We start from the raw sequence: 19,689 nt of genomic DNA, 5'->3' as shown, positions 1-19,689 counted from the left end.
AGCCTCAGAAGCAGTCTTAGGGTCATGTTCCTTAACCCAAACCTGGAGCTCTGGAGACAACATCCTCAAATATTGTTCCATTATAATTATTTCATTAACATCACTCACAGTTTTATTTTTAGGTTGAATCCACTTTCCATATAATTCTTTAAGTCTCACATAAAGTTCTTTAGGGCTCTCTCCTGGATCCACATCAATAGACCGGAACTTTTGTCTGTAGGTTTCTGCATTAATATCATACTTTTGTAGTATAGCCAGTTTAACATTTTCATAGTCAAGTGCCTCATCCATATTCATATGCACATAAGCAGCTCTAGCTTTCCCAGTTAATAAAGGAATAAGCCGGAAAACCCAGTCTGTTTGAGGCCATCTACAAACTGATGCAATTCTTTCAAAAGTTATGAGATAATGTTAGATATCATCTTCACTTGTTAATTTTTCAAGCCTTGGTTCATGTAACAATCGTGACTGACCTGGGAGCACATGGAGTTCAGTACAGTCCTCAGGCTGTGGGTTTGTGTAGGCTCCAGAGAGAGTGGCTTCCTCCTCTGTAGGTCTAGCCCCAGTGATTGCAGGATCAGGGTCAGGTGTGGAGCGCGCCTGCACTTCTTGCTGGAGGAGCTGAAATTGCTGTTGTAAAACTTTAAATCTGTTTTCTTGTTGTGCACACTCCCTTTCCCGCTGTACCTCTTGTTGTTGCTGCTGTCCCATAAAGGCTTGTAGAATACCTGTTAGATCAAAAAGTGTTGGCTCCTTGCTCCCAGCGTCTCCTTTTGCTTTTTCTTTCTTTTCCTCTTCAGTTTCTTCTTCTTCCTCTTCTTCTTGACTTTCTTTCTTCTTGCTCCCATGAATCCCCTTCTTTTCCAGAGGCTTTACTTCTTATCTTCTTTCTTCTCATTTTGTTTGAGAATTGCAGGTGATTCCAGGTGAAAAAAATTAAAAAATCAAAACCAGGTGTGTCCTCGACCAGATTGGATCCCACCACTGCCACCATATGTCAGGGACCGAGGGTCAAAGTAGGAACACACCAAAGCAATTCAAGTTTACGGCTTTTATTTAGCCAAAAAATAATGTTAACAGAAGGAACAAACTGAACTCCAACTGAACATGACACAACCCAACAGACCTACCAAATGACACACGGGGAACATTTAAGCTGGCTGATCAGACCAAACATGAAGGGGGTGACTAGACAGACACATTACAGACATAATTAGATACATAAATTGGTAAGTAAATTAGCTAAATCTAAATAAGCAAATAAGATTTGGCAAGTAAAATACATTGACAAATAATATTAGCAAATTATGTATAAACTGTAAATAATAAACTTAAATTGACATTCCAGATCTCCCCTCATGTCCTGCCATGGTCCAGGCCATAGGGGTGGAGCCTGGAAGTTACACCCTGGAGCTGAATGAGTGACAGCTGTCCAGTGTGTGGGCGGGGTCAGCCCTCACAAACTACATTTCTGTTCTTTAAAGCCTTATAGAATATGAAGCTTTTTAATGAAATGACTGAGAACTAAATGTAGACATATCAAAATTATATCATCATTATCATCACTGGTCTTCTGACTTTTTTCCTATATTTAAAAACAGTGGAAGAACTGAGTGATGTGATATGATGTATTTACTATTCATACCTGAACACTGATCTCTATTATATCACAGCGCATTGGTGAACCAATGGCATATGCCTCCATACCAAACAACTACCTGGAGAGCAATGTAAACAACACCTGACTATGGGTTTCTGATTTAATTTGAATATATTTTCACAACTCTGACATTCAGATTTGGGCATATTTACTCAAATTCAATGGAAAACACTACAGTGAATTAATATAAATTATAATTTCCTAGAACAACACTGATAAATGATGATAGAAACACCTTTTTGGTGGCAGGTCTATAGTACAACCTAAAATCGCCTCTTATTTTTTTCACTGGGTTTGATGCAGTCCAATTTCAGCTCTAAACATGTAAACATATGATAGTGATGGACAGTTATGATTCATGTACAGCACAATTTTACCGTCTTTTATTATTTCTAATAAAACATTCAGTCTTACACCTTTTTAATTAAATTCACTCTTCATCAGTTTAGTTAACTTACATACTTTCTGTAACTGCTTTACCTGTTGGCTTGATCGCACATCAGTTGTTCAAATTATAGAGAATGATCTTTATTTTGTATTGTGAATGCATAATACACATGCCTTATTATATATTAACATTATTACTTCTTATTTCCTGCTATAAAGCATATGACAATATAGATATTATAGATATATTATCCAAATTAATAATAACTTCAAACTATAAATTCACAATGTGTATGTATTATGCATGTGTATATAATAATAATAATAATAATAATAATGTATTGCTTTTTCATAGACACTCAAAGCACTTTACATTGATGTGCATTATCCTTTCACTCCACACACAGTGTGGTGGTAAGTCACTCTTGTAGCCACAGCTGTCCTGGGGCAGACTCACAGAAGCGAGGCTGCCATAGTGCGCCATCGGTCCCTCCGACCACCACCAATATGTTATTTACAGTGGTGTGCATGGGCCTTTAAAGCAATGCACACTAATTGAAATCTTGTAATCTGCATTTGCACAGCTAAGATTTTGGGATTGATAGGAGTGTTCAACTGGAGTGTGCTTTTTATTGAGAGCTGATTTGTTTTGGTTTTTCGTCCGCTTATATGGCTCTGTCTATGTCTCGGAACGGAGAGGGGGGGGGGGGCTACAGACACAACACTGTGCCCTGTGAGCTTCCCAAACAGGAAAGAGGGAGAGAGACACAAGAGGACACAAAGAGTACAGGGTAGACGTAAGGGAAAGGATGGAAAGAAAATATTGTATTGTCATGGACCATTTCAGAGCAGAGTGTATTAGGGCCCAATAAAATCTTTTTTTTTTTTTTTTCCCAATTCTGTTTGTTTTTACAAATTTTCATAATTTTTGAAAGAAAATATTAGTTTTTAACTGATGTGAGGAAACAAAATAAATGCTAATAAATAAATAAAAAAAACTCATAAGTAGTGAGTCTCCGGGACCTACAGGTGGTGATTTGAGTGGGTCCATGGATTCAATGGGTCCCCCCCAAAAAAATTATTTCTTTCTATTTCCTATATTCTTCTATGTCTTAAATTGTAGTGTCAAACTCTCTTAATGATGGTATGATATGGCTATAATTAGCAGATATATTCATGTATGTTCAAAATGTATCTGAAATTAAACAATACAATTTAAAATCTGAAAAGTTTATTGCACAGTGGCAGGTTATATTGCACTTTTGTAGCAACATAAAAGAGCACCAAAATAAATGACTAAAATTCAAATGAAAAAAAAATGGTGTCTGTTTTACAACAATAAATTATCAATACAAGTGCTGATTTTAACACAAACAAAACATTCTCATCATCATGACAGTCAAAAAATAAATTGTCACCAAAATAAGACAAAATCTTCTTGTCTGAAGATCAACTAAATCAAATGAACTGAGTCAATCACTATGAAACTTAAAGCACAAAAATTTAACTTAACTAACAGTGCAAAGTCTGTTGAGAAAAATAAAATGATGCAGATATGTTTGTGGTGTATTGTAAGCAGCCAATTAACTTGCTAGTTGTTGTAGCGGCTAAACTAGTATGTACTCAAAGGGATCATGTCTGCGCTGAGTTAATGCGTAAAGGGGTCAGCTGACGGCTACGTTTCTTTTGCGAGTTACTGTGATTTTAAACGTAAGTTGTTGTTTATAATGTAATCATACCAAGCAACATCACTGTTTACTACTAAGAAGTTTGTATTTTTGACTTAGGGCCCTATAAAATTTTATTTTTTTCCAAACTTCGTTTTATTTTTTTTTCAAATTCTGTTTTCCACTTTAATTTTTTTAATTCTGTTTTTTAAGAAATATTTATCATTTTTTAAAGAAAAGTTTTAAAATCTTGTGAGAAAACAAAATAAATACTAATAAATAAATAAATCATAATTAAACAAAAAATATGTCAAAAATTAATGGATATACAATTAAAAGGTAGACATGGATTATTCTAATTGCTCCTTTTTAATTGTTTATACGTCATATAAAGATGCATGAGAGCAGCATTAATGTCACCCAATTTCCCCTCGGGGATCAATGATTTACTGAATCTTATCAGGTTTAATGATTAAGTTTTGATCAACTTAGTTTAAATTAACCTAATTTAAATTATCCTATCTTCTGTAGCTCTGATGAGATGTTGTTAGAATGTAACATTCTAATAACGTTTTATTTTGTAAACCGGAAGTTCCCACGCAAACTGTTGTACTTGAGGTTGCTTGCTGACTGTGAATGTGTACCTATAGACACGGACAAAAGGCTGGAATAAAAATAACTAAATTACAACACAGACTGAGTTATTCTTAGTTAACCAGGCACAACACTTAGAACACTGAGCAGGGGACGATGATTAAAGCTGATCACGTTCTCACGGAGCACCGTGGCGCTACATGGAAAACGGACGGAGCTTTACAGGGGGAGGGCAGTGCACTTAATAAGCGGTCCTAGGAAACATTTTGAAATGAAATCCGCGTTAATTTGCTAGTTGTTGTTGTAGCGGCTAAACCAGCATGTACACAAGGGGATCATGTGTTAATGCGTAAAGGGGTCCACTGACGGCTACGTTACTTTTGCTAGTTACTGTGATTTTAAACCGAAGTTGTTGTTCACAATGTGTCGTTTTTCATGGGAAAAATGAGGTGCGTCCCTGGGACGCATGGATAGTGGATTTACTGCGTTCTTTCAGGTTTTTATGCGTCGGGGACGCAGGACGCGTACCTAGCAACATCACTGCATAATGTATGTCAAAAATAAAGTAAGATACAATTAAAGGTAGATATAAGTTGGAGTGACATGGATTATTCCGACCTCTCCTTTTTAATTATTTATATGTCATAAAGATGTATGAGAACTGCATTGTCACCCAATTTCCTCTCAGGGATCAATGGTTTATTGAATCTGAGCAGGTTTATTGATTAAGTTTTGATCAACTTAGTTTAAATTAACCTAATTTAAATCATCATATCTTCTGTAGCTCTGATGAGATGTTAGAATGTAACATTCGTCCGCGATTCCGTTAACTCGGATTTTATAGGGCCCTACTGTATACTGAGCCATCTAAACATTACAGATTACATTGGCTCCAGAAACAACTTGCACAGACATAAGAGAGAGCAGTACACTGCTCTGGAATGTTTCCCTCACTTTTTCACTGTGCAGTATCGTGTCTGAATATCTCCCTCCCCCCTCCCTCAATTCTCCCTTTTCTGTGTACAGTAAACGATGCAGCTGTGTTTCTATAACCCCTCCCTTCTTGACTTCTCATTGGACACATACAGTCTGAACAACACAAGTGCTGATTAAAAACACATACAAATCGGCTCCCAACCCACTGCTACCCCTCGGGGAAAATGGGTTAAATGCAAAGAAACAATTTCACTACAGTGATTAATGGATTAAAGGATTTATTAGGGGGCCAAGCCCACGGGGCCAGGGAACCGCGGCACGTAGAGCCTTCAGTTGGACGTGATATACAGTTAACTAAATGAGTTTGTCCAGGTAAATTATGTGCAAATTATTAATGAGTAAAATTTTCTAGCTCGCAATAAAAATGCGAACTGGCGCATACAGTATCTCGGTCAAAATAAATGCTAACACCACCAAGTCTGAGATCCTTAGTTGGCATGTGACTGTGAGGAAATGCGCCAAATTTGAATGATGTAGACCACTAGGGGGTGCTACAAATAATGAATATTTATAATTATCTTAATTGGCACAACCAATTGTTACCAAATTTGGAGGGTATGATCTTGGGTCCCTCCTGAGGCGATATCTTAAAGTTATTCGCGATAGGTCAAAGTGGGCGTGGCTTATTACATCATAACACATAAATAAACAAACATTTATTTCTGCTGAATTATTTTGTTGAGGGCTGTGAAATTTACTGGGTAGATATAGAAGACCACACAGACCACCCATACCAAAAATTGCTCCACTAGGTGGCGCTATAATTGCAAAAACATTTTGGCCTTTAACTTTCACAATTTAAATCACATCTTCAGAAAATTCATATCCACATGTTCCCTACATAGAGTTGCATTTTCTGACATAGGCCACGCCCACTCCCACAGCACATTGCTTTTTGTAAGTCACTACATATCAAAAACCTACTTTTTCAAATTACTCCTTGGGGTTTTGTCCAATCAGCATGAAACTTTGCACGTAGAGTCTTCATTTGGACCTGATTTACAGTTCAGCAAAAAAAAATTTTTGGGCAAAATATGCGCAAAATATTAACGAGTAAAATTTTCTAACGAGCTATAAAAAACGCAAACTGTTGCATATCTCGGTCAAAATAAATGCTAACAACACCAAATCTGAGATCCTTGGTTGGCATGTGACTGTGAAGGTATAAGCAAAATTTTAACAATCTACGCCACTAGGGGGCGCTGCAAATATGGGAAATGTATATCTCATAAATGGCAAGACCGATTTTTACCAAATTTGGTGGGTATGACCTTGGGTCCCTCCTGGGACCGTATCTCGAAATGAATCGCAATTGGTAAAAGTGGGCGTGGCTTATTACTACATAACAAAAAAAAAACCATTATTTCAGCTGAAGTATTATGTTGAGGGCTGTGAAATTTACAGGGTAACTATAGAAGAGCGCACAGATCACCCATACCAAAAAGTGCACCACTAGGTGGCGCTATAAAGGGTGCAAACACATTTTGGCCTGTAACTTTCTCACTTTAAATCACATCTTCCAAAACTTCATATCCATCTGGTCACAGCAAATGGCACGTTGGCCTGTGTTCTGACGCTAGCCACGAGCCCGTCATCCTTCATGACGTACTTCAACGGGCTCCGCGAAACCTGCTTGTAGTTCTAGTTATATATATTATTATATTTATTATGTTTCCCCCGGTAAAAGCGGTGCTGCAGGCTAAACTGTACAAGGTAGGGCGGTGTCCTTTAGGGGTTGGGTCCAGACCACCCCGCGTACTTTGGATGCAAAAATTCACATATGTCTGCCAGCAGGTGGCGCTATAACAAAGGTCAACGCGTTTTGGCCAATAACTCCCACAATGTTTGTTGCAAATTTAAAACCTTCATATCCACAGATTCCTTGAATAGCAATGAATCACCTGTTCTAGGCCATGCCCATTTCCGCCTGAACAGCAAATGGCACGTTGGCCTGTGTCCTGACGCTCGCCACGACTCCGTCATTCTTCGTGACGTACTTCCACGGGCTTCGCGAAACCTGGGGGTCGAGTCGCGCGGGAAGGCTTGGCCCCCTTTCATAACTGCTTGCAGTTCTAGTTAGGGGGCCAAGCCCGCGGGGCCAGGGAACCGTGTATGTAAGCATACGCGGTTCCTAGGACCAGCAGTGCTTGGAACCTTATTGTAATCGTTCCGATTATTATTATAATTGTTACATTTTATTTTTCCTTGGGTAAAAGTGGTGCTGCAGAATAAACCGTGCAAGGTAGGGCGATGCCCTTTGGTGGTTGGGTCCAAAACCCCCATTGGAAAAAATTCACAAATATCCGCCAGCAGGTGGCACTATAACAAAGGTCAACGCGTCTTGGCCAATAACTCCCACACCGTTTGTTGCACATTTAAAACCTTCACATCTACAGATTCGTTGAATAGCACTGAATCAACTGGGCTAGGCCACGCCCATTTCCACCTAAACTTTTCTCGGAAATCGCAAAAACTGGAAAACCTACTTTTTCGAACTCCTCCTTGGGGTTTTGTCCAATCAGCGTGAAACTTGGCACGTAGAGTCTTCAGTTGGACGTAATCTCCAGTTAACCCTATGAGTTTGTTCGGGTAAATTATGCGCAAATTATTAGCGAGTAAAGTTTTCTAGCTAGCTATAAAAATGCACACTGGCGCATATCGCGGTCAAAATAAAGGCTAACAACACCAAATCTGAGATCCTCAGTTGGCATGTGACTGTGAGGGTTCCAAGGGCTCCGCGAAACCTGGGGGCAGAGTCGTGCGGGAAGGCTTGGCCCCCTTTCATAATTGCTTGCAGTTCTAGTTATTATTATTATTATTATTATTATTATTATTATTATTATTATTTTAACCCTGGATTTTTGAAAATTCCTAAATCTTAGGTATGCTAACACTCTTAACAATATTTAATCTAGTACGCATTGTTTATTTTTGGAGCACATGTGCACCTGCACACTACTGCTAATAATGATTGACTGAGCATAAGTGAAAGTGACTGAGTGAAATAACTACTTTAAGTAAAGCTTTTTCCTTATTTCTCAAAAGGTGCTTAATAAAAGGATGGCAGCTCAGGTAGAAGTTAAACCTGGGGATTTGGGGATGGCAGCAGCAAGAGGACGACTTCACCTGAGTCCCCTTACTGATGCCAGCAATAAGGGCCTCATTGAGATCCCATCGATAAATCCATGTCATATTATCACATCGGATCCCAACAAGCCTGTCCCTGCACCGAAACCTCGACTTTCTCCCAAACCCTTCTCTGTGGAAAAGAATCCATCTATCAAACCCATACTTGCACCCAAGCCTCAAACCAAATTACGGCCTGAGTCCACTCGTCTTCCTGGACACACAACAGACCACTTGAGCACTCACAATACCTCACAATCCTTTTTTTCTGGCACACCAAGGCTGGTGTCAACCAACGCCAACCGCCCTTCTCCAACCTTCTTTAATACATCCAATAAGGTGAACACCAGACAAACACTCAAGCCTGTAGGTCAGGCATTTAAACCGGCTTCTCCTCTTGACTCAGGAGTTCCCACTGAGCCCCCCCCTTTGCCCTCAGAGAGGCAGAAACCAGGTGTAATAAGACACTCCAAAAGCTTTAAAAGGTTTCCAGTTGCGGAGTGGTCTGGGACCCCTCAGATGCACGATGACCGCAAAAGTGGAACCTCAATTACCAGAGCTAAGTCCATGGGTTTTCTTCTAGAGGTTGGAAAGGAGGATGAAAGGAGTGAAAAAGCTCAGCGTGAAGCATCGGTGCAATTGAGGCCAACGCCCCGAAGTTCCCGGCCCCGACCTGTATCGTCCAGTTTCCCTGTCAGCCCAAGTAAAACTGAAGTCCCTGTTCCCGCTCCTCGCTGGGCAGTTAGGCGACCCCTCTCTACTGATCTCACATCAAAGTTTGAATCTATTGGTCTTTCTCTGTACCAAATAAGTCCTAAAGAGAAGCCTAATGACTCTGTTAAGGAGCACACTCCAGATGGGAAGCTACTACCACAGAGGAGAGAGCAAGAACAAACCATGAGGAGTATGTTATCAAGAAGCACTGATGACCCTTCAGACCAAAGCAATAAAATAACTGAACAAGGGGCTAGGAAAGAGGCTGAAGAGGATAAGCGACTGGTGAACATTAAATCAAGAATTAGCCTCCTCCTCGATTCATCATCCTCTCCTGGGACAGGTTCAACAAGCCAAGCAAAAGATTCTCAAACTTCACAGGAGCCAGTACCTGAGATAGAGACAACAGTGGGAGTAAAACAACTCATCAAGCAGCTGACGGTGGATACAACACCAACTCAAAGCCCTGTCATGAAGCCGGCACTAAAACCCCGCCCTTTGCCCTTTGACCTAACTAAAAGGTAAGATTAGTATTTCCTGTCCCAATTGTTTGTTTTTCTTACATCCATTATTTCCATTGTCATGCATGGTTTTTGTCTTGTTCATCAGGTTTTCATCAGAGATGTCATCAGATCCTTTTTCTCTAACTGAGGCAGCAGGCTGCTATGACATCAGCAAAGATGCTCAGAGGAGGGTAAGAGAGGGATGGAGCTTTCTAGGAACTAGTTTCTGTTGGATTATGCCGCTGTCCAGTGGGCAAATAGGGATAACAATGTGAAACTATGTCACAGCCGAAAGCTTATGGAAGGCTTTAAGGGGGGTTGCCACCCCTGCTTTAAAAGCTTCTCTTACAACAGTTTTGCATTTTACCATGCATACCATCATCTCATGTCGATATGAATTTTAAAGTGTATGGCTAGTGAAGACCATAGTATGTGCCTGTGAGAGAATTAAGAAGTATACAAAAGCATATGTAGAGGTAGCTTTTATCAGCTCAGCTTGGTGGCCTGTGTTAAAGATTAAAGTACTTTTTTGTGCCCTCTGGTTTGATGACATTTTCCCTCAAGGAATGAATTCACGTAACAGCAATTCTTTCACTGATGACAAACAATGCTGTGAAACCTTGGACAGCTGAAACATTAATCGTCCCCAGCGGCTACCACTTATAAAACCTACAGGAGTCACTGGATAAAGGGCAATACAGAGTGGCTTTGATTACAAACTATGCACCACACCCTCCATTACATGACCAACAGAGAAAAATTTGTGTGCTGCGAGGTATTCAGTCACTTTCTGTTCTGTGCTGTCTACGGTTTGTTTCTTCTCAACCAAATCTTTATTTGTTCAGCAAAGTGGCAAAACCTTGTCTGGCTCTAAATGTACAAAATAAGCACTTCTAGTGCTTCTAGACATGGAGTGAGTTTTTGGACTCCGCTACAATGATCCTCTCTTGCTTCTCTTTTCATATGCTTGCTTCAATATGCTCAGATTTCTTTTGGTTGACATTTTTTCACAATCTTTGTATTTTGCCAACTATATTTTCATTGCCAATTATGGTTTTAATTTTGAAAGTAATTGAAGTATGATAGGATTGGCCACAAGGCAGTCGGGCAATGCAGCCTACTTCGCCACATTTAAAGAAAATAGGATATCTCTCAACTAAGATGTCTGTTTGGATTATTTATTTTTCTAGTACAGTGCCCGTCGGAAGTATGTAGTCATCTAGTGGGAGGAGCTTAAGTAGAGTTGTCAATTAAGGCCAAATGAGTATGTGTTTGAAGCTTGGATGTACAAAGAGGTGTGGATGTACTCTGTAGTGTTATAAAGGGTAGGGATGGGCGATATTGACAAAAAAAATTATCCTGATAATTTCTGGTATTTATCATGATAACGATAAAAATCACGATAAATAAAAACCATAAAAACAAATCACAACTCAGTGTAAACAGGTTCTTTACAAACACAAATACTGTATCTGATAATGAGTTACATAAAGTTTTGATTGATAAATATTTCTCTGATTTCCTATAATTAAACCAGATCAAACTGATGATTTAATCATTCAGTACATTTAGGTGTAATAATCTCAATAGTTACATTAAGTCTAATGGGACCAGCTTTGTCTGTGAACACGTGAAATATAATTGAAAAATATTGCGTTTCACAAATTGGGACGGATTAACAGTGACAGTTATTTATGCTAACATTTATTTCACACAACGTGTGACATGTTTAGCTTTTATCCTTCTATACAAGTGTTAAATCTGACCATAAACAAATCGATAGCTCTCTGTGGCTTTATTACTGTAAGACGTGTTCTTTTTACTTGGTCTATTATTCCTTATATGGAGTGGTTAGCATTAGCTCTGCGTGTCGGTGTGTTAGCTTAGCATAGTTAGCTTTAGTTGAGTTTCCAGTTCATAATCGTTGCTACAGGTTTATCTCTGTCCCCGTGTTTGTGGAACTTTGGGTGGATCTGATGGAGGAACTTGAATCGGTTCCCTTTGTTGGATGGTTGTCTGGTTTTAACCAAGTAGCGGTCCATGATGTATCGCAGCACGGCAGCGTCAGGCAGTGAGAATGTTTTTGAAGATAAATCATAAACGATAAAATATCGCACATTCCTAATAAAGGGGTATATTTGCGGGTGCAAAGTAAAATAGCGTGTGCGATTTCCCTGGTTTAATTCTATGGGACACGCACATGATAAATGTGTTGGTTGTTTTTTTTACTCATTTTTATATTTTTTGTTTGGTGTATTTTTCTGTAATGTATTTTCTTGGAGTCATTATGTGTATTTTCGTATCTTTCTGTTGTGTTTTTGTGCATTTTTTGTATAATTATTATTGTTTTTGGTTGCGATTGTAGTGTGATTCTGGAGTCATTTTGTGTATTTCTATATTTTTTTTTCGTGTAGTTTGTATATTTTTGTGCATTTCTGTTGTCGTTTTGTGTACTTTTTGTATGAATATTGTAGATTTTTTTTTGTTTTATGTCATTATGTGTATTTTTGTATCTTTCAAGTTGTCTTTTTGTACATTTATTGTAAAATTATGGTTTTTTGTTGCCATTGTGTCATTTTGTGTATTTTTTTTAAGTTTAGTTTTGTGAATTTCTGTTGTCATTTTGTGTATTTTTTTTAGTTTTGTGTATTTTTTTTAGTTTTGTGTATTTTGAGTCATTTTTCTACTATTGTTGGCGTGCGCGTATGTGCGTGCGTGCGGGGGTGGATCCATTCTAAATTCATGCACACCTGACTCACTGCCACCTCATTTCTACTCCACCTCATCCCGTTAAACCTTAATGTCATTTCTTGCCTCAAAAATCCAGATTCATCACCACCTCAGTCAGAACTCTCCTCTCCCCATCCCACCAGAATCCTTCCCATTTACGCATTCCTTTTTCACTTTCCAACTCCCCACTCCCTCTGAAATCTCAGAACTCATCCGTCAGTCCAAACCCATCCTCCTGTCAGTTTGACCCTCTTCCCACATTCCTGGTCAAAGCCTCCCTCTCCTCACTGATTTCCCATCATATCAGCCATCATCCACTCCTAGCTCATCACTGGAACTGCTCCCTCATCCTTCAAAACTGCTGCAATAACTCCAATCCTAAAAAAAATATTGGTGCTGATCTTTCCCATCTCAAATCTCCCTTTCAGTAAAATCAGTAAAATTCTCGAAAAAAACAGTTGCCAGCCAACTTCACTCTCACCGATTCCACAATAACCTTAATGAACAGTTCCAGTCCGGTTATTGCCCCCTCCATAGCACTGAAACAGCACTCATAAAAAAAAACCCAAGACCTCCTCTTGGCAACTGATTCTGGACTTCTCACCATCCTCATCTTCCTCGACCTGAGTGCGGCATTTGACACCATCTCTCACACCACATTTCTGAACAGATTAGCTTCCATTGGCATCACCCATACCCCCCTTAACTGGTTTAAATCCTATCTCTCCGGCCGCACTCAGTTCATCCAGCTCAAATCCTTTAAATCAATCCCCGTCACTACAGGTGTGCCCCAGGGCTCAGTCCTGGGGCCCCTTCTCTTCATTATTGACCTCCTCCCCCTTGGCAATATCTTCTGTAAATTTGGCATTAATTTTCACTTTTACGCGGATGACATCCAGCTCTACCTCATCAGTAAACCATCTTCTTAAACTCCAGTTAGTCCAGAACTCAGCTGCCCGCATCATCACCAAAACCCCCTCTATCTCCCACATCACTCCTGTTCTCCACCAGCTCCACTGGCTTCCCATTCAATTCTGCATCCAGTTCATCATCCTTCTGTTAACTTTTAAGGCCATTCACCACACTGCCCTCCCTTACCTGACTGATCTTATCCACGTTCACACTCCATCTCGCTCCCTCAGATCCTCTTCTTCCATTCATCTGTCCACTCCACCAGCCCGTCTTACCACCATGGGGAGCCGAGCTTTCAGCCTCTCTGCTCCCCGGCTGTGGATCTCAGGAACATTGACTCATTCTCACAATTCAAAGTCGGACTCAAAACCCACTTATTCACAACCTCATTTCCCACCTGACAACCCCCCACCGTCCCGCTCTGTCCCTGTGTTTTAGCTTAACTTTTATTGTGGTTTTATACTCTGAACAGCACATGATAAAAGCACAACAGCAGTGACCTTGGGTGACCTGAAAGGTGCTGATCTTCAAATAAAATGTATTATTATTATTATTAGATTGTTGCTGTGATTGGACAGGATACAACACTCAACATACACACACACACTACAGTGTGGTACAGTGGGGCAAAAAAGTATTTAGTTAGCCACCATTTGTGCAAGTTCTCCCACTTAAAAAGATGAGAGAGGCCTGAAATTTTCATCATAGATATACCTCAACTATGAGACAAAATGAAAAAAAAAAATCCAGAAAATCACATTTTAGGATTTTTAATGAATTATTTGGTAAATCCCTTGGTAAAATAAGTATTTGGTCAGCTACAAACAAGCAAGATTTCTGGCTCTCACAGAACTATCTCAACTATGAAAGACCAAAAAAAAAAAAAAAAAAAATCCAGAAAATCACGTTGTAGGATTTTTAATAAATTTATTTGCAAATTATAGTGGAAAACAAGTATTTGGTCAATAACAAAAGTTCATCTCAATACTTTGTAATGCACGCTTTGTTGGCAATGACAGAGGTCAAACGTTTTATGTAAGTCTTCACAAGGTTTTCACACACTGTTACTGGTATTTTGGCCCATTCCTTCATGCAGATCTCCTCGAGAGGACTTTCAACTCCCTCCAAAGATTTTCTGTGGGGTAGAGATCGGGAGACTGGCTAGGCCACTCCAGGACCTTGAAATGCTTCTGACGCAGCCACTCCTTCATTGCCCGGGCGGTGTGTTTGGAATCTTTGTTGTGCTGAAAGACCCAGCCACGTTTCATCTTCAATGCCCTTGCTGATGGAAGGAGGTTTTCACTCAAAATATCATGATACATGGCCCCATTCATTCTTTCCTTTACACGGATCAGTCGTCCTGGTCTTTTTGCAGAAAAACAGCCCCAAAGCATGATGTTACCACCCCCATGCTTTACAGTAAGTATGGTGTTCTTTCAGGATTTGAGTATCTGATGGAGTAGTGTGTTACTGATGGTAGCCTTTGTTTACTTTGGTCCCAGCAATCTGCAGGTCATTCACTAGGTCCCCCGTGTGGTTCTGGGAATTTTGCTCACCGTTCTTGTGATCATTTTGATCCCACGGGGTGAGATCTTGTGTGGAGCCCCAGATCGAGGAAGATTATCAGTGGACTTGTATGTCTTCCATTTTCTAATAATTTCTCCCACAGTTTATTTCTTTACACCAAGCTCCAGAGTCAGTCTTCCCAGCCTGGTGCAGGTCTACAATTTTGTTTCTGATGTCCTTTAACAGCTCTTTGGTCTTTGCCATAGTGGAGTTTGGAGTGTGACTGTTTGAGGTTGTGGACAGGTGTCTTTTATACTGATAACGAGTTCAAAGAGGTGCCATTAATACAGGTGGAGGACAGAGGAGCCTCTGAAAGAAGCTTGTTTGTAGCTGACCAAACAATTATTTTACCGAGGGATTTACCAAATAATTCATTAAAAATCCTAAAATGTGATTTTCTGGATTTTTTTTTTTTTCATTTTGTTTTATAGTTGAGGTATACCTATGATGAAAATTACAGGCCTCTCTCATCTTTTTAAGTGGGAGAACTTGCACAATTGGTGGCTGACTAAATACTTTTTTGCACCACTATATCATCTCTGGTCCGTTGCCGTGTCCTAGTTTTGGGGATGTGAAGTTCAGCCGTGTCCGCCAGCTCCACACATTGGTCAAAGGATCCTGCTGCTCACTTAGCATTTTATTTGTGGATAATTTTACTACTTTCTTGAACCGTCCCTACCTCTTCCGACATGATGGAATACACCCAAATGTCTATGGATCACGGCTCCTTGCCACAAACATGGATCTGGTTTTAATCTATTAAGGCACAGCACACCTGATGTTTGGTGAGTCCGTTTCATACCAGCAACAATGTTAAACAAATTCCTGTTGTATTCACTTACAGACACAAAAGCTATGATTTCCCTCTCGTACGCAGGAACTTACACAACTTAGTAATGGTTCGGACTGCAATCATTACCCCCAGCAAGCCCCTCACAAAGAACAGTAAAATGTATGCTACTAAACGTCAGATCACTGGCCAATAAATCCTTTCTGGTCCACAATCTTATAAACACTCACAATATTAACATAGCTTTACTGACTGAAACATGGCTGGATACAAATGGTTCAATAACACTCATTGAGACCTTACCCCCGAACTTTAATTTTATTTCATAGCACTCAAGCTAATAAGAGGGGAGGTGGGATAGCTGCTGTACCACTGCAATAAGTTTGACCTTGAGGACTTTGTTTCTTTTGAATATCTAGCTATTTCAGTACACTGTTTCACTACAAAAAATCTTAATTGGTACTGTTTATCGGCCACCGAAATCTAAACATCAATCAATCAATCTTTATTTGTATAGCGCCAAATCATAACCAATGGTATCTCAAGGCACTTTACAGTAGAGCAGTCTTAAGGACGGACTCTTCATTTTATGGATACACACATATGCATATATACGTATATACACATACATATGTATCCCACACCCAACATGAATTCATCATGGCGGCAAGGAAAACCTTCTGTTAAGCAGCAGGAACCTTGTGTGGATCCCATTCCTATGATGAACAGCCATCCACGTTATGCTGTGTTGGGTGTGTGCAGAGAAAAGGGTGGAGACAGAGCCGCTGAGTCTCTGTAACTCCACACTGAGGATCCCACGGACCTGCAAGACAAAAGCCAGAAGGAGTACAGGAGCAAACACACAAGGGAGTAAGCAGACATAGAGGGAGTGTTTGAAAGAGGAATGGGACCCTCTCCGGTCCCTCTCTAACCTAAATGACCTCTCTCTTAACGCCCTCTCCAACCTCTCTCCAACCGAGCATGCCAGACCCCCCCCCCCCCCCCCCCCCCCCCCGGCAGTCTATGCCTATTGCATCTTAATTATGAGCTATGAGCTGGTTCCTAACTAAAAGCTTTATCAAAGAGGAATGTTTTGAGCCTAACCTTAAAGGTAGAGAGGGTGTCTGCCCCCCAAACCGTGGTTGGTAGATGGTTCCAGAGAAGTGGGGCCTGATAACTGAAAGCTCTTCCTCCTATACTACTTTTAGAGATGAATGGAACAACGAGTAGTCCAGCATTTTGAGAGCGTAGTGTTCTGGGGGATTGTATGGCACTACAAGCTCCTTGAGATAGACTGGTGCCTGTCCATTTAGGGCTTTATAAGTGAGAAGAAGAATCTTGAATTCTATTCTATATTTTATGGGAAGCCAATGCAGAGAGGCTAATACAGGAGTAATGTGATCTCTTCTCCTAGTTTTAGTCAGTACACGTGCTGCAGCATTTTGAACCAGCTGAAGTGTCTTAAGCGACTTGCTCGGGCAGCCTGCTAAAAGAGAATTACAATAATCCAGTCTACATGGTTTTATTGATTAATTATCTGATCTGCTGTTGTGTGTTTCTGCAGAATATGATTATTTTATTATTTCAGGTGATTTCAACGTACAACGTACAAAATGACCAGGATGCCAACAATTTTCAGAGCTTGCTGGATGTTTTTGGCTTTTCACAGCATGTATCTTGTTCCACTCATAAAAAGGGACAAACCTTGAACCTATTTACATCCAAAGGGCTTATTATTTTTAAACCCTGTGTTAGAGATGTTGCCTTCTTAGATCATTGTTGTATTTTCTTTGAGGCATCTGCCTCTCCTGGGCAACAAAATACTGTTAAAATATTCAAAAAGCGTTTTACTGATGACATCACTGTTGAAAAATTTGAGAAGACTATAAATGAATCACCTGGGCTCCTGGTCTCATCAACTAATGATCCTGTGATGGATTTTAACAATAAATTACAAAATATTATTAACAGCATTGCATCTATTAAAACTAAAATCATAAAAAAACAAAAACAAATAAAAACATGGAGAAATACAGTATACGTTAGATGGCTTAATTAGAGACGGTGTTGCAAGCTGAATTTAAGTGGAGAAAAACAAAACTTCAGACTAACTATGAAGTTTACAGGGATACACTTTAAAAATACAACAAATCAATCAAATTAGCTCGACAGTCTTATTTCTCTAAACTTGTTAATGAAAACATAAACAATAATAAAGTACTCTTTTCCACAGTTGACAGACTTATCAACTGTCATAGCCAAATCCCAGCACAGATGATTTCCACTGATACCTGTGAAAAGTTTGTTTTCTTTTTTAATAATAATCACCATTAGACAAAATATTAGTACCTCAAGAACATTGAATACACCTCATCCCCAGTTACTCAGAAACAACACCCTTAATGCTACCCTGTCTCACTTTGACCCACTGAATCTGCAAATGCTGGAAACTGTTGTTCAACAGCTCAGACCCTCCACCTGCTGCTTAGATTATATCCCCACCAAACTTTTTTAAAATGTTTTGAACTGTTTAGCTCCTGTGTTACAAATTATCAGTTGCTCCCTTAATCTCCCCCTCATCTTTAAAAACAGCTGTCGTCAAACCTCTTGTAAAAAATATAATCTTGATCCAACATTTACTGAAAATTATAGACCCATCTCCAACTTACCATTTCTCAGTAAAACACTTGAAAAATCAGTTTACTCTCAGCTCAATAGTTAATTGACCACCAATCATACAGTATTCTAGACATTTATCAGTCAGGTTTCAGATCCCTCCACAGCACAGAGCCAGCACTACTCAAAGTTTTAAATGATATCAACATAAACACAGAGTCCAACAAGGTATCAGTTCTTGTTCTTTTTGACCTCTCTGCAGCATTTGATATGGTAAATCACAGCATTTTATTAAACAAATTAAAATAACTGGTGGGGCTGTCTGGAACAGCCCTAAACTGGGTTCAAGACAGGCAGTTCTTTGTCTCTATTGGAGACTTCCACTCAAATAAAGTGTGTGTTAAGTATAGAGTGCGTCAAGGTTCCATTATTGGACCACTACATGCTCCCACTTCCACTGGTCATTCACAGTATTAACTACCATAATTATGCAGATGATTCATAAGTCCCATAAACCCCTTTACTCAGTGTCTAGATGACTTAAACGCTTGGATGTCAGACAATTTTCTTCAGCTCAACAGAGACAAAACAGAAATGATCATTTTTGGTCCAAAAACTAAAAGGCAAAAGTTGCTGCTCATCTCAATTTAATCTCTTTAAACACAAACAATCAAGCAAAAAACCTTGAAATCGAACTGGACGATTTAAATTTCAAAAGCAACGTCAATCAAATCACATAATCTGCATTTTATCATCTGAAGAACATATCAACCATTAGAGACATTCTGTCAACATCCGATGCAGAAAAAATTGTTCATGCATTCATTTTAAGTAGACTGGACTACTGTAATAGTTTATTTACTGGCCTTTCAAAATCCCCTGTTCAATGATTACAGCTTATTCAAAATGCTGCTGCTAGAGTCCTGACTAGAAGTAAAAAGTTTGAACACATCACTTCTGTCCTCAGATCCCTCTAATGGCTTCTAGTACAATGTAGGATTGTTTTTAAAATTGTATTAATTGCTTACAAGGGACTGAATGGCCTTGCTCCTCAATACATGAGATATGCTAATGAGTTATACTTCAGATAGAACTGTCAGGTCTACAGGTAGTGACATTTTAACTGTTCCACGTATACATTCCAAGGCAGGGGAGTCTGTTTGTGTTTTTATGCCCCTAGTAAATGGAAGGCCCTGCCTGCGGATTTGATACAAGATCCTACATTAAACACTTTTAAAAGCAAATGGAAAACTCTACTTTTTGGAAAACTTGATGGTTAGATGTTGATGCCTGCTTTCAATGTGTGCTTGTTTTTGTGCATGTTGTGTGATCTACTTTATGTGGATATCTTTAATGTACATGTTGAACTTTTTTTCTGAATTTGTATACTGTATTTTTAATTTTCAAGTGATCATTGAGATGACTTAT

At 39.4% G+C, this 19,689-nt stretch overlaps 1 protein-coding gene across 4 annotated transcripts in view; it reads left to right on the top strand.

Annotated features, from left to right (window-relative positions):
• The window catches only part of LOC114469284 (trichohyalin), a 131,301-nt gene that overhangs the window by 33,476 nt on the left and 78,136 nt on the right, over positions 1-19,689 (top strand). For 3 of the 4 annotated variants that reach the window (XR_003674751.1, XM_028456630.1, XM_028456629.1), the window contains exons 3-4: positions 8,350-9,665; positions 9,754-9,838. The exons of the other annotated variant lie outside the window; for it this stretch is intronic. Coding sequence is in view for 2 of the 3 variants with exons in the window: in XM_028456630.1 (XP_028312431.1) it covers positions 8,365-9,665; positions 9,754-9,838 (1,386 nt within the window). In the remaining variant the exon portion in view is untranslated. The remainder of the gene's footprint in view (positions 1-8,349; positions 9,666-9,753; positions 9,839-19,689) is intronic. 4 annotated transcript variants of the gene reach the window in all.

The sequence above is a fragment of the Gouania willdenowi genome, chromosome 9 (assembly GCF_900634775.1).
Source record: "Gouania willdenowi chromosome 9, fGouWil2.1, whole genome shotgun sequence".
Classification (NCBI taxonomy): Eukaryota; Metazoa; Chordata; class Actinopteri; order Blenniiformes; family Gobiesocidae; genus Gouania; species Gouania willdenowi.
Note: the sequence above shows the minus strand (reverse complement) of the source record. Positions and strands in the feature narration are given on the sequence as shown.